The 15526-nt window shown below is 34.3% G+C and overlaps 4 protein-coding genes across 4 annotated transcripts; all 4 read right to left on the bottom strand.

Moving 5' to 3' along the window:
- Positions 1–2139: 2139 nt before the first annotated feature.
- LOC11411931 (lectin 9-like) lies at positions 2140–3000 on the bottom strand. Its single transcript, XM_003612921.3, has one exon. It carries the CDS (start codon positions 2998–3000, stop codon positions 2140–2142), a length of 861 nt encoding a protein of 286 aa, XP_003612969.1.
- Positions 3001–7654: 4654 nt separating this feature from the next.
- Positions 7655–8790, bottom strand: LOC11407841 (lectin 9-like). The gene has a single exon (NM_001424624.1). The coding sequence runs from the start codon at positions 8780–8782 to the stop codon at positions 7943–7945; it is 840 nt and encodes a 279-aa protein (NP_001411553.1). The 5' UTR covers positions 8783–8790; the 3' UTR covers positions 7655–7942.
- Positions 8791–11067: 2277 nt separating this feature from the next.
- On the bottom strand, positions 11068–12129 carry LOC11411930 (lectin 6-like). Its single transcript, NM_001424623.1, has one exon. The coding sequence runs from the start codon at positions 12119–12121 to the stop codon at positions 11285–11287; it is 837 nt and encodes a 278-aa protein (NP_001411552.1). The 5' UTR covers positions 12122–12129; the 3' UTR covers positions 11068–11284.
- A 2036-nt stretch (positions 12130–14165) lies between these two features.
- On the bottom strand, positions 14166–15209 carry LOC11409371 (lectin 8-like). The gene has a single exon (NM_001401705.1). It carries the CDS (start codon positions 15186–15188, stop codon positions 14361–14363), a length of 828 nt encoding a protein of 275 aa, NP_001388634.1. The 5' UTR covers positions 15189–15209; the 3' UTR covers positions 14166–14360.
- Between the last annotated feature and the right edge of the window lie 317 nt (positions 15210–15526).

The raw sequence follows: 15526 nt of genomic DNA, 5'->3' as shown, positions 1-15526 counted from the left end.
TACTTGCAAATTTTCCCAGTCCCATTAAACATTATATCTGTTTTTGTCCTTGCAAATTTACTTCTTGCTTGCCTCCAGACTTTTCCTACTAGTCAAGAACATGTTGCCCATTTTTTTTCATTCTTTTTATACAAAAGCCCTAAGGAATGAGTCATTTTCACGTGGTTCTTTGTTATGGCCCTTGCACACAACCTACATATATACTTGAAAATGTAAAAATGCATCCAAGCATTGACACGGCCTTGTGCCTGTCATACAACCTTACATATGCTATGCTAACCTAAGGTGAACCAAAAATACACTTTATTACTTGCAAATTCCTTTGGTATATTGATAGGACGATTTTTGATAGACACCTTTTAACCCTACCACTCTTGTACCACCCCCTTACCATCCTACATGGCATTTGTTTTTATAATTTTTTTTTTACTTTTTCTCTTCCCGTTTCCTCTTTCCTCTTCTCTTTGCCTTTACCTTCACATTCTCTCTTCCCTGACAGACTCTCTCACAGCCGCCGGAAAAGCCATGACCGGAACAAGAAGCGTGAACACGACGACGAAGCCACGAAGGTGAAATCTGAGAACACGACATCGATATTTGAGATAGACGACCTGATCTACAGGTCACGATATGAAGGAGGTGAGGTCGGCGTTAGGTAAGATGACGGCGGTGACGGTGGTGATGAGTTCGGAGATGGTGACTGAAGCGACGATGGTGGAGTGTTGTGAGCGGGAAGGAGAGTGGTAGTGTTGTGAGGTTGTTAGATCTGAAATGACGGTGGCGACGGTGTTGATGAGTTCGGAGATGGTGACTGAAGCGACGATGGTGGAGTGTTGTGAGCGGGAAGGAGAGTGGTAGTGTTGTGAGGTTGTTAGATCTGAAATGACGGCGGCGACGGTGTTGATGAGTTCGGAGATGGTGACTGAAGCAACGGTGGTGGAGTGTTGTGAGCGGGAAGGAGAGTGGTGGTGGTGGATGGGTGTGCTGGTAATGTGGTGGGACTGGCCGGTGAAGAAGAAAGGGTAAAGGAAGAAAGGGTAAAGGAAGAAAGAGAAAGAAAGAAAAGAGAGTTAAAAAAGTAAATGACAAAATTGCCCCCATTAAAATACTATTAAAAATGCCACTTGAGGGTGGTATAAGAGTGGTATGTCCACCTAAGTGTGTATGCCTATCACTACTCATATTATCGGAAAAAGATAGGTAGACACCCTTTTTCATACACTTCTTATGTACACCCTCATGTATTAGGGGTATTTGAGTAATTATACATCATATCATCACTCTTTTTCATCTATTCTTTCAATGTTTTTGCCACGTGTCACAAATGTGTGTGGGTGTAAAAGGGTGTATGCCACCTAAGGTGGTTCATGTATAAAAGCTCTATTGATATGGAGGGTCTTGCATGGCTCTAGGAACTTGTACCTCTTGCGGAAAACGTGTAACTATGTGCGGAAAGTTCTTAACTCATAACTTGTTAAATCATTGAATGCTGGTAACAAACTACTTTGCAACTTTCACTAGTTTTTTTTCATTTGCTCCCCAAAATATAATTTTGCAAGTATATATGAGGAATAAATAAAAATGTGTGGAAAATAAAGGGTAAATACCCTCTTAAAAATCTTCAAGAATTGAGTCTATCAATTATCAATTATAACTTTCAATTGGACTATGCACTCATCTGATAAAACAGGAAAAGGCTAATGCTTAATACAGCGAATTTCTTCCCACGACAGGTTCACTGAGGTACAATTTTTCACTGCTTTGACCAAACTTAAACAACATCTGCGGCTTTTATTCCACCAAATCCGGAATTTGTAACCAACCACCGTTTACCACATCAGCTTCCGTGATTTTTCACGATAGATTCTTTCCCACTATATAGCACTGCTCAACAGGAAAATTAACAATGGTCATTTTTGGAACAATAATAGTAAACACTGTTGAATTTAGTGACTTTGCTTATATTTGAGGTCACCAAATTATTCTCTTTTTTTCAAATAGGTTCAAATGAGGTATATAAACAGAAGAAAAGCTTACAATCATGAAATCATCGATATTTTTTAAAAATACACATGCAACGAAGAAACATTTTTTTATTGAAAGTAATTATTAAACTCCCCAAACTCCAAGAGTTATCGGTTACAAAGATGATTCAAAAGACCAATTAATTATATCATGTATTTCAACCAACTCTCCGGTAGCAGCAGAGAAACCAACTCTAACCCATTCAGGCAGAACACTCCTCAAATCAACAACAAATGAGACACCAGTTGCTTTCCTCCCACTCCCAGGGTAATTGACAAACACACTCAATCTTTTAGACTCGGAGTTATAGTTTATGTTAGCTTCTCCTAAAGCATTTCTTGGCAAAAAATCAACAGGCCAGTCCACAGTTGCAACTGAATCAATAGAACCAACATCAATTCCAATGTGAGGATATTGAGATGGTGAAGCAGGATCCCACCCATTTGTAAAACTATCAAACTCAATAGCTATTATAGGATTTTTAGAAGGATCGAATGCAGTTTCTGGGTCGAAAAGACCAAGATAGCCGCCACTTGAATTTTTTGGTACTTCAAAATGAAGTGGTCCGATATAGAAAGCAAATCCATCTCCGTGGAGTTCTGAACCATTTGTGTTCACGAAAAAGAAGAAACGAGTGGAGAAATCTGCTAGTTTTCCACTAGTTTTATCCCAAATGTGAATTGGTGTGAGATGTGTTGCTCTACCAACACTCTTTTGGATTGGTTCACCGGACTGGTCGGTTTTTGTCAGTCTTAAAATGCCACCAGAGATTGAGGCATCTCCCCTGAGAAATATGTCTGGATTTTCTTTCTCGAATTCTAATATGGTGAAAGAAACGGTATTTTTCGGTTGGTGCGATGGTGATGGTGAATATTGTGAATTCACATGGTATTGTAGGAAGACGAAAGTAATGTAGATTTTAATAAGTGCGGAAGAAAGAGTTGATCGATTAGGTTTTAAGTTGGAGAGAGCCATTTTGTGATGCTACAAACCAAAGAGACTGGTTATTTATAGTCTTGTGTTTGTGTTAGACGTCTAATAAAAAATTGTCGAAATGAATACGACATACAATTCTCATAGAGTGTTGCAAAACTGACAACTAATTTATAGGAACTTCCAAGGAAAAATTTCGGAAGCTTACATCGTCTAAACTCCAAAATCTTCATGTCTCTTTTGTAAACCATCAGCCATATACATACAAGAAGGGGGGTGTAATATTTGGGAATATTCCAACGAGGATAATGTTGAGAAAATATTTGCAATATCGTTGAAAGTATCGGTTACCATTGCAAAATGATTGTTTAGATTCATGCATGTAACAATTTTGAAGAGAGAAAATCAAAGTTCTATCCATGTTTTCTCTTCCTTTCTTTATTCACTATAGAGGAGTGGTTTTAGGTCATTTTTTTTACTTGAAATCATCATTGATTTGTATCATTTCTCCCCATCTTTTAAACTAAATGAGTGGTTTTCGTAAGGTATTTTCTTTTTTGTGAATTTATTGTTCCATTGCGGCGTTGTTTGTTCGTCGTCTTGATACGGCCGTATTTGATTTTCCATGATTATTTAAAAGAAAGAGGGCATATCATGGCATAATATTGTGTCATAGGTGCGAAATAAGGAGATTTACCTTTTTTAGTAGAAAATAGGGTGATTTGTTATTATTTTATCAAATGAGGCGTTTTTATTTTTCCAATCAGGACAGTACATTGGAATGGACATACTCTTGTCAAATGGGGCAATATTTAGTTGTATTTCATGTATCATTGGCATAAAGTTTATATTTTTAATTGTTTTGTTTGTACTTTGTTTTTGACTTTTATGTTGTGAGTGTTTTCTATTCTTCGTATTTTGTCTTCATGACTGTATGATTGTATTTTGTGGTTTAGGGATACTAACACCTTACAACGAATATTTTAGATATTGATAACTTTGAATATTTGAAGCAAAAAACGATGGATTGCTTGTACGTGTTTGGGGAACCAATTTGGGTATTGTTGGATTGTAATTTAAAATAATTTTTGAAGTTTATTAATTTTCATCTTTAACTTAGCTCAAAACGCTAGGTTTCGAGTTAAATTATTTTAATAATTTTGTCTAAGGTTTTTTTAGGAATTTATTTTTAATGACTATTTTTAAAATTAAAACGTAGTAAAAAAAAGAGTTAAATTTTAATTAGTTAATAGGTAGGAAATGTTACATTTCAATTTTCATGATTAATTTCCTAAAAAAAAAATCATGATTAATTAAATCCATTTATCACTAAGTGTTAATTAGTTTCATTTTTAAAATAACATACCCAAGTCGTTTTTAGAAAAGTTTAATGACAAATATTTTTAATAAAAATATGCTTAAAAGAAATTAAATCATTTTTAAAACTAAAATTGTCGCATTTTTTAAAGGAAAATGCTACTTATCTAGAAAAGATTTATAGCGACAACATCACGACTTTGTTAATAGTCAGTCCCCTTCCACCGCTTTATCTTCCAAACGTCCATGTTTTCCAATAAGGATCAGATCAAACGGCTAAAGGATATTCGTGATTTTTCAGTCGCGATCAATAGCATGGCTCTTTTTTAAAATACGGAAAGTTACAAAAACTAGTATTATCAAAAGCTTTGTCACACGTAGTAACATAATTGCTTTCTACACTTCATTTCTTCAACTCATGTAGAATAATAAACCTATGACTTGGGATTGGGACTTGAGACAAATTTTTCCAAGTTTTTTGCAATGAAAATAAACAAAGAAAGCTTCCCAATGGTGTTGATATATATGCTCCTGCATTTATTTTTAATTCTTCCTTTCCTCCAAACTTTTTCACAAGCCAAGAACATGTTGCACATATTTTCCCTTTCCTTTTATACCAAAACCTAGGGAATGGATCATTTATGCACGGGCCTTAGGTCTTCCCTACATACGTGAAAATGCATAAATGCATCTAGAGCATTGGCACGGCCTTGTGCGTTGCATGTGACTGTGTTAACCTAAGGAGGGTTTAAAATGCACTTTATTACTTGCATGTGTTGCAACCAAGTTGGTTTGAAGAACAACTGTTGTGAATTCCGGTAACAAAGTCACACTAATACGAACTATGATGTGTGGAGCAAAGGAAAGTAGTAACCAATAACAAAGTGAATGCAAGCAATAATCAACAATAACAACACCTAGATCTAATCTAGGAATCAAAGTGAAAAGCACAAACCACAAGCAAAATATAAAAGGAGAGAAGAGAGAAACAAACACATCAAAGATTGTTCACCCAGTTCGGTCCAAACATGACCTACTCTGGAGGAGAGATTGAACTCTCCAATCCACTATCAATGAGTTCTTCAAAGAGATACAAAAGGATTACAAGAAATTAGCTTTGACAAGTTCACAAAGAACAACCCTAATTTCTACCCTTTTTTCCCAATCTCACCAATGAACAAGACACTCAATGATTTTCACTCACCAAGGTGTTTACAATGTTTCCCAACCCAAGAGAACTCTAATCAGAGACCCTAAACCCTAAAGTTGCTTCCTTTGATTTCCCAAGTTTCTCTCTCTTCAAGCTCTCCTTCAAAATCTGCAAAGAACACTTATATAGCTGTCTTCTGCCTCAAAATCGTGTCACGTTTTTCCCCAATCGTGCCACGATTGATGCGTACGATCTAAGGTACGACCAACCTTATCCTGAAAATCTTGCCCAGCAAGCCAAAAATCGTGTCACGATTGGACGCCCTAAAAACCAGCTCTCGACATTACCAAAATCGTGTCACGATTGGCAAATCATGTCACGATTTCTCTGCTTCCCAGCTTTACAATTTGAAGACATACACAACAACAACGATCTTTCATTTTGGTTTTCATGATAGCATAGTATATAAAAGAATGATTTTGGTTTTCAGTATTGAAGTTAAGGAAAACAGTGTTGGAAGTGAATAAAATTACTAAGAGAAGTGAAGTTGTGAGTCTAATATAGTGGTAACAAATAGAATGTTACTTCGACAGAAGAAACCAATATGATTCCATCTTCTACAATACCTTTACAAATTCCACCCTTCCCTCTAGCTTCTCTAACTCGGATGAAACCAATAGAAGCTTCTGCATAATGTGAGGAATTTCTTCTATCTGTAACAAACTGGATTGAATTGAACAAGGTTTTTGGCAATTTAGTAGCTGAAAGAAACCCCTTGGCATTTCAAAAAACTAGGGAAACCTTATGCACAAAGTTTGAAGTAAGGAAGGACAGCCAAAGGTATCAAAAATCTTACTTCATTTGTTCCAAATGAATTTTTTCCCTATGGAATTAATTCATTTGACAAAGCTTTAGTTCCTGACTTCATTCTTCATGACACTGAAATACAAGTGCATGCACCTACATTCATTGTTGTCAAAATCGCGATTTAAATCGCAAAATCCAGGATTTTTGACTTTACTCACCTTCATCGATCCAAATCCATTGCAGAATCCAAAAACTAGAAAAATCTTAGTAAAATCGTGAAATCCCTGCAAAATCGGAAGTTTCACGGAATTTTGAAGGATTTTAGGGAAAAAAAATATTATACGGGACCATTTTTGTTACGATTGCATCTAGGCATTGCTTTAAGTATTTTGTGGACGTGAACTTTGAGTTATTTATGATTAAGTATTTTGTAAGACATCAAGTCTAATTTGCCTTGAAACTTAAAGAGTCACTTACTCACTTATGATCAAGTACTTTGTAAGGCATCTAGGATTTGCTTTAAGTATTTTGTCTAGGTCGTTTAGCATTATTATGACTCCTAAAGAATATTTGGCATTTAAACTTTGAGTCATTTATGTATAAGTATTTAGCGGACTTGAAACTTTGAGTCATTTATGACTATCCATCGATTTTGATTGCGATTTTAAAATTTTTGATTTTGCTATCCTATATCGATTCTACAAAAGTAGTCGAGTAAATCCTTCAATTTCGTTTGCGATTTTACGATTTTTCAATTTTTCTATTCCCTTTCGATTTGAAGCAAAATCCCGATTTTGACAACCTTGCCTACATTTCAAGCTCCTATAGAAATTCCTCACATGGAGATTCCTCTGATGGAGAACTCCTATGGAACCTTATCATGGAATGACTCCATTTGGATTGGAGAATCCTTATAAGGCATGTGTCTAAAGCTACTGCATCTTATTGGAGAATCCTTGTGATTAGGGAAGAATTTAATATATTGTCTGTCGACACTGATGTAAGCGACATGATGATGTTATCTCTACCTAGTCACAGATTAAGACAACTCTTGCACTTATTCTTGAAAAACTTTCCAAACCTTAGTTTTTTAATTAATTCTGTTTTATGCGCTTTTTGAGATTTTGTATGTACTTGAAATACTTGGTTATTATGTACTTCATTTGTGATTTTTAATGCATCGAACTTTGTATTGTTGTATTCATCTTATTTAAATATTTTAGTTATTTTCTTAAAAAACTTGTGAATCACTAAAATCTTGTAGCAAACTACTAAAGCTTGCAACTTTCACTAGTTTTTCTTATTTGTTCTCCAAAATATAATTCTGCAAATATGAGAAATAAATAAGGATAAGTGAAATCAAAACCATAAAATAAGATTAAATAGAGGGTTAATACTTCTTAAAATTCTACAAGAAATGAGTTTATCAATTATCACATTGAATTTTCATTAATCTTAGAAAATAGAAGAAATAACAACGGGCCTCTTTGAAAAAATAAATAGTAGAGTTGAATTTAGTGACTTTTACTTATATTTTAGGTCACCAAATTATACTCTTTTTTGCTTATAAATAAGGCCTAATGCATTATATAAACATAAGGAAATCATGGCATCATGAAATCATTGATATTTCAAAAATTCACAACAAAGAAACATACTTTTATTGAAAGTAATTATTGAACTCCCCAAATTCCCAAGAGTTGCTAGTTATTATAAGGCTGCTTCAAAAGACCAATTAATGATATCATGTGTTTCAACCAATTCTCCAGTAGCAGCAGAGAAACCAACTCTAACCCATTCAGGTAGAACACTCCTCAAATCAACAACAAAAGAGACACCAGTTGCATTCTTACCACTACCAGGATAAGCCACAAACACACTTAATCTTTTAGATTCAGAGTTATAGTTTATACTAGCTTCCCCTAAAGCATTTGTTTGCACAAAATCAAGAGGCCAATTCACAGTTGCGCGCGAATCAATGGAACCAACATCAATTCCAATGTGAGGATATTGAGATGGTGAAGCTGGATCCCACCCATTTGTAAAACTATCAAACTCAATAGCTACTATTGGATTTTGAGATGGAATAAGTGCAGTTTCCGGATTGAAAAGGCCAAGATATCCTCCACTTGAATTTTTTGGCAAGTCAAAATGAAGTGGTCCAAGAAAGAAAGTAAATCCATCTCCGTGGAGTCTTGAACCGTTTGTGTTCACGATAAAAGAGAAACTAGTGGAGAAATCTGCCAATTCTCCACTGGTTTCATCCCAAATGTGAATCGGAGTGAGATGTGTTGCGCGTCCAACACTTTTTTGGAGTGGTTTACCAGAATATTTGTCGGTTTTTGTTAGGCTAAGAACGCCATTAGAGATTGAGGCATCTCCCTTGACAAATATGTTGGGACTTTCATCATCGAATTTTGTTATGGAGAAAGAAATTGTACTTCCTAGACTTGGTTGTGGTTTTGATGGTGATGAATATTGTGAATTGACATGGTTTTGTAGGAAGAGGAAAGTAATGAAAATTTTAATAAGTGCTGAAGAAAGAGCCATTTTGTGATGCTACATACGAAAGAAATTGTGACTATTTATAGGGTTGTGTTTTGTCTAAGAAAATAAATTATAATTAAAATTTGCCGAAATGAATACGACATGCAACTCACATAGTAAGTTTGTTTCCAATTTGCCAACTAATTAAGAGGGAAATACCAATGAAAAATTAGTTGGAAGCTTACATTGTTCCAATTACCAAACACCAAAATCTTGATGTTTCTTTTGTAAACGATCAACCATATACATACAAGAAGGGAGTGTGATATTTGGGAATATTATAACGAGGATAATGTTGAGAAAATATTTGAAAAATCATTGAAAGTATTGTTGCCAATTGCCATTGCAAAATGATTGACCTTTAAATTTAAATTTTACTGCTAATCATAATCACTCTAAAACAAAGTCCATGAACAATAGTGCAACTCTTTGTTGACAATGGCCTATGTTTACCCGTCTTCCATTATATGTAACTTGAACATAATATTACGATTTGTTGGTTCAATTGTGAGTGACTAGTTTTTAACCGATTATGAATGAGTTCAACGTTGGATATATAAGACATGGTATTCATATTTCAACTACCTTAATGATTTAGGCAGATCAGGCTGGATGATATGTTTTGTGCTGAAGCCCAACAAAATTATTTGACCCGTATTGTTTCAGCATAAAAGCAAGACATCAAGACCTAATTAGTTATTCAAGACGTTATTTCTAAAAGGCTAGTTTTAGGGTTTTGAGTCTTTGTGTGTTCTTCTCTTGTATCGTGTTGATGCAAGTTTAGTACCTTTTATTGTGAGTCTTTCTTATATCAGTTTGATACATGTTAAGGACTGTGTTTTGAGTTGTAAACTCTTGTGTGCTACGCCAAAGCTGTTAAGTAAGGTTGTAGTTGTTTGTTTGAAGGTAACTTCACTGTTTGTTTATTTTTTAGTCTGATAATCACAAGGGTTGTGGTTGACTGTAGGATAGTGAGATGAGATCTCAGATCTAGGAGTTCCTAGGTAGAAATCAATACCGGTATGTCCTAGGTCTTTAGTGTAAACGAGGAGTTTGCTGAGAGTTATAGAATAAGGATTACACTAGTGGATTTCCTTCCTGGCTTGGTAGCCCCAGAGTATGTGTGTTTGTCACCGAACTGGGTTAACAAACTCACTGTGTTCTTTACTTTCTTGTCTTTTATTTTCTTGCATTTTTATTCGTTTATTTGCATGAAGTTGGAACATTAACTGGAACATTCGCCTACTGTGTGTTTGATGTTGAAACATCGCGTAATACATCTTAAAACAATTACGCTAGAATTTCAATTGACATCAGAGCAGCCACCCTGCCGGTTTTAGGGTGAGCTCCAGGGTAGTTTCATTTTAGCATTATGGACAAAGAAGGTGGATTTTTGAACAGACCCCCTCTGTTGGATGACTCAAACTATGACTATTGGAAATCACGCATGAGTGCTTTCCTCAAATCCATTGACAGCAAGACCTGGAAAGCAATTCTTAAAGGTTGGGAACATCATGTGGCCCTTGACAAAGATGGAAACAAGACAGCTGTCTTGAAACCAAAAGAAGAGTGGAACACTGCTGAAGATGAACTGGCTCTTTGTAATTCCAAAGCATTGAATGCATTGTTCAATGGTGTAGACAATAACATGTTCATATTGATCAAACAATGTACTGTGGTTAAAGATGCTTGGGAGATTCTCAAAACTGCACATGAAGGTACTACTAAGGTAAAAAGTGCTAAATTTCAACTTCTTACTACAAAATTTCATTATTTTGAAACAATCTATTTTGAAATAAAAGGTTGCAAAAAGTTACACACAATTCAGTCGCCTCCTCACTTGTGTTTTTCTCACTTTAGACATGGTCTTACATATAGATATGTATGACCTTGAATTGTGTCACGAAATATGTACATCTTTCTAAGAACTTATAAAAGGTTGCAAAAAGTTACACACAATTCAGTCGCCTCCTCACTTGTGTTTTTCTCACTTTAGACATGGTCTTACATATAGATATGTATGACCTTGAATTGTGTCACGAAATATGTACATCTTTCTAAGAACTTATAACTAGTTGTCGAAATATTTAACTTTTCTTAAAAACTTGTAAATATCTGAAAGCTTGTAACAAACTACTAAAGCTTACAACTTTCACCAGTTTTTCTTATTTGTTCTCCTAAGTATAATTCTGCAAAATATGAGGAATAAATAAGGATAGTGAAATCAAAACCATAAACCAAGTTTAAATCGAGAGTTAATACCCTCAAAAAATTCTACAAGAAATAAGTTTATCAATTATCACATTAAATTTTCATTAATCTTAGAAAATAGAAGAAACAACAAGGGGCCTCTTTGAAACAATAAATAATGCCAAATGGACTATATAAACATAAGGAAATCATGTCATCATGAAATCATTGATATTTCAACAATTCACAACAAAGAAACATACTTTTATTGAAAGTAATTATTGAACTCCCCAAATTCCCAAGAGTTGCTAGTTATTATAAGGCTGCTTCAAAAGACCAATTAATGATATCATGTGTTTCAACCAATTCTCCAGTAGCAGCAGAGAAACCAACTCTAACCCACTCAGGCAGAACGCTCCTCAAATCAACAACAAATGAAACACCAGTTGATTCCCCAAGCCCAGGATAATCCACAAACGCACTCAATCTTTTAGACTCGGAGTTATAATTTATTCTAGCTTCTCCTAAAGCATTTCTTGGCAAAACATTAAGAGGCCAATCCGCAGTTGAAACTGAATCAATAGAACCAACGTCAATTCCAATGTGAGTATATTGAGATGGTGAAGCTGGATCCCATCCATTTGTAAAACTATCAAACTCAATAGCTACTATTGGATTTTGAGATGCAATAAGTGCAGTTTCCGGGTTGAAAAGGCCAAGATACCCTCCACTTGAATTTTTTGGCAAGTCAAAATGAAGTGGTCCTAGAAAGAAAGTAAACCCGTCTCCGTGGAGGCTTGAACCGTTTGTGTTCACGATAAAGGAGAAACTAGTGGAGAAATCTGCCAATTCTCCACTGGTTTCATCCCAAATGTGAATCGGAGTGAGATGTGTTGCGTGTCCAACACTTTTTTGGAGTGGTTTACCAGAATATTTGTCGGTTTTTGTTAGGCTAAGAACGCCATTAGAGATTGAGGTATCTCCCTTGACAAATATGTTGGGACTTTCATCATCGAATTTTGTTATGGAGAAAGAAATTGTACTTCCTAGACTTGGTTGTGGTTTTGATGGTGATGAATATTGTGAATTGACATGGTTTTGTAGGAAGAGGAAAGTAATGAAAATTTTAATAAGTGCTGAAGAAAGAGTCATTTTGTGATGCTACATACGAAAGAAATTGTGACTATTTATAGGGTTGTGTTTTGTTTAAGAAAATAAATTATAATTAAAATTTTCCGAAATGAATACGACATGCAACTCACATAGTAAGTGTGTTTCCAATTTGCCAACTAATTAAGAGGGAAATACCAATGAAAAATTATTTGGAAGCTTACATTGTTCCAATTACCAAACACCAAAATCTTGATGTCTCTTTTGTAAACGATCAACCATATACATACAAGAAGGGAGTGTGATATTTGGGAATATTCTAACGAGGATAATGTTGAGAAAATATTTGAAAAATCATTGAAAGTATCGTTGCCATTGCAAAATGATTGACCTTTAAATTTAAATTTTACTGCTAATCATAATCACTCTAAAACAAAGTCCATGAACAATAGTGCAACTCTTTGTTGACAATGGCCTATGTTTAACCGTCTTCCATTATATGTAACTTGAACATAATATTACGATTTGATGGTTCAATTGTGAGTGACTAGTTTTTAACCGATTATGAATGAGTTCAACGTTGGATATATAAGACATAGTATTCATATTTCAAATACCTTAATGATTTAGGTAGAGATATAACATTTGTTTCTTTTATAGTCTTGGAGCATTAGTCGGATTATGCTTTCGTGTTCCCTCGGATTCTTCAACTAGTGATATTAGAACCTTGGTTCGGCTTTGTGGGAGATCGGAAGTGGGATCTTGGTGTTATCAAATATTAGGATGTGGAAGACCATGAACAGATCCATAAACGTGAGACGGGGGTCGAAAATATTTTAATTCATAATACTACATCCGTCCCTAATTATAGGGTCCTTTTGAAAAAATAACGAAAAATAAGAAAATGGAAAGTGATAATAAATTTGTTTGTAATTAATATTGCTTTTACAATTTTATCCTTTACGAGAGATGATTATTGTATGCTTTGAACATAGTATTTAATGCTGATTGAAGAAAAAGATATAAAATAAATAGCGGTATGTTGGTAAAAATTAATTAATATACTTGGAAATACCAAATGGGTCTTATAAAAGAAACAAAAAACATTCTCAAAATGATCTTATATTTAGGGACCGAGGTACTATATTTTTTCATATATAAATGAAAAACTTTATAGAAAATTATAGAAGTGTCGAATGTTTGTGACTTAAAAGGATCAAAATTGAACAAAGGTTTGACTCCTACAACATGGCGAATTAAAGTTTGAATTCTAACCAGAAAAGGTATCCACATTTAATGTCTAATACACCTGGAATAATTTTCTTCGATGAAGAAAGCTTAAAGGTATCAAAGTAAAGTACTTAAAAATAGCTTAATTTTTTACGAAAAAAATTAATAATAAATATTCCATAACTATTAAATCATAGTAATTAAAGTGTGTGTGTGTGTATATATATATATATATATATATATATATATATATATATATATATATATATAAAATATCTTGTATATTAGTAATATACAAAGAAGATGTTATTGGTGAGTTGAGTGAATATGTATAGTTTTTCTTTAGTTGCATATCAAAAAGATTAGAAATACCCCTAAAAAAACAAGATTAGTAATAATGATTTAACCTAATAAAAATTATTGTATTAATATTGGTGAGTGGGTAGGGGAGGGGCTTGAGGTCACCTTGCCCTCCCCGATGTCTCTGTTGAAGACAAATACTTGAGAGAAATTGTTAGATTTAAATGTGAGTAGTTTCTTTCTGCGCTCTAGATTTTGTAGCACAACACAATTGAATTCATTTTGTTTAACGAATGCACATGTTAAGGATTTCACAGATAACAAATGTATTGTACAAGATTAACTATTAACTTTTTGATAAATAAATTGACACAATTTCAAATACATAATTTCTATAATTTTTATACGTATTGCACAACAATTTTCCGGTAACTTCTTTGTCAAGCTAGTTTCAACCCATGAAAATTAACTTCTTTGGGATTAATTATATTTTCATTTTCTTATCCTTATCCGTTTTATGATGCTCAGCATCTTATTAGCAAGTGCATAAACATGCTGAAATTAAAAATTAAACTTTATTTATCTAGTGAAGTACAATTTGTTTAATAATCATAACATATTCATATCATCCATTAAGTTCATCCTTATTAAGGAAACATAAACATTATAACTATAGAAACATAAAAGAACTTAGCAATAGTAATATCCTTTGAACACACACTTTATTTTCTTCTTCCATATGTGATGCTCTCTACAAATTTGAAGTGAAAGACCATGAAAGAATGTCATGTGTTTCGGCAAGTTCACCTGTGGCACCGGAGAAACCAACCAGGACATATTCGGGCAGAATAGCCGCAAAATCAACAGTATAAGATACAGCAGTTTCCTCTATGACAGGACCATTTAGATAAGTTACCAGCGCAGTCAATTTTTTCGAGGCAGGATTATAACTTATGTGTGCCTTTCCTATCGATCCTTCTGGTACACGATCGATTGGCCATAGAGCAGTAGCTGAAGACCTAATCGTGTTGATGTCGATTCCTATATGAGGTGAGTTACCTGCGATTTGAGGATCCCATTCATTTCTAAAACTATCAAACTCAACCGCAACAATGGAGTTTTGGGAGGTATTGAACGCGGATTCTTTATCGAAAAGTCCAAGGAATCCACCATCGGATGATTTCTCTGGGAACTCATAATCTAACGATGCGATAAAGAATGTGAAACCGTCACCATGAAGTTGTGAACCTTTTGGATTCACAACAAAGGAAAACTCGGTGGTAAAGTCAGCGACTTTACCACTTTGTTTATCAGAAAGGTGGATGGCTCCCAAGAAGAAGGAGAGGCCAAAACTGTGTGGAGATGGGTTGCCAAGTTGGTCCTTTTTAGTTAATTGTAGTACTCCATTCGTTGTGTTGGCATCACCATCAATAATGATGCTTTTAGTATCGGTGTCAAATTTGGGGAAGTTGAAAGAAAATGAGTCTGATTTGACATTGGTGATTAACAAGAGAAAGGTTAAAAGGAAAACAGAGAAGGGGTTTTGTGTCACAAGGAGCTTTGGGTTTGAGTTGGCCATTGTAGTAGTGTTGTGAATGATGCAAAGAGCAAAGGGGTTAATCCATCTATATATAGGCTTTTTGTATTTGGATTTTATAAGGTTGTTTTTTTGCAGAATAATTATTAATATTGGTAAAACTAATGCAACAATATTGTTTGCATGCACACCAGTACTTTGTTGGTGTGACTATTGATATAATATTTTCTTAATTATTATATAGATAAGTTACAAAATATGAATTATAGATTCATCATATAAATTAGCATGATCAATATGTTGTGCAAAGTGAGTTAGAAGTCTCACATTAAATGAAAATGTGAATGTTGAGCAATAAAAGACTTATATATGTAATGATA

The sequence above is a fragment of the Medicago truncatula genome, chromosome 5 (assembly GCF_003473485.1).
Source record: "Medicago truncatula cultivar Jemalong A17 chromosome 5, MtrunA17r5.0-ANR, whole genome shotgun sequence".
NCBI lineage: Eukaryota > Viridiplantae > Streptophyta > Magnoliopsida > Fabales > Fabaceae > Medicago > Medicago truncatula.
The sequence above is the reverse complement of the archived record's forward strand: the minus strand, read 5'-3'. Positions and strand labels throughout refer to the sequence as shown.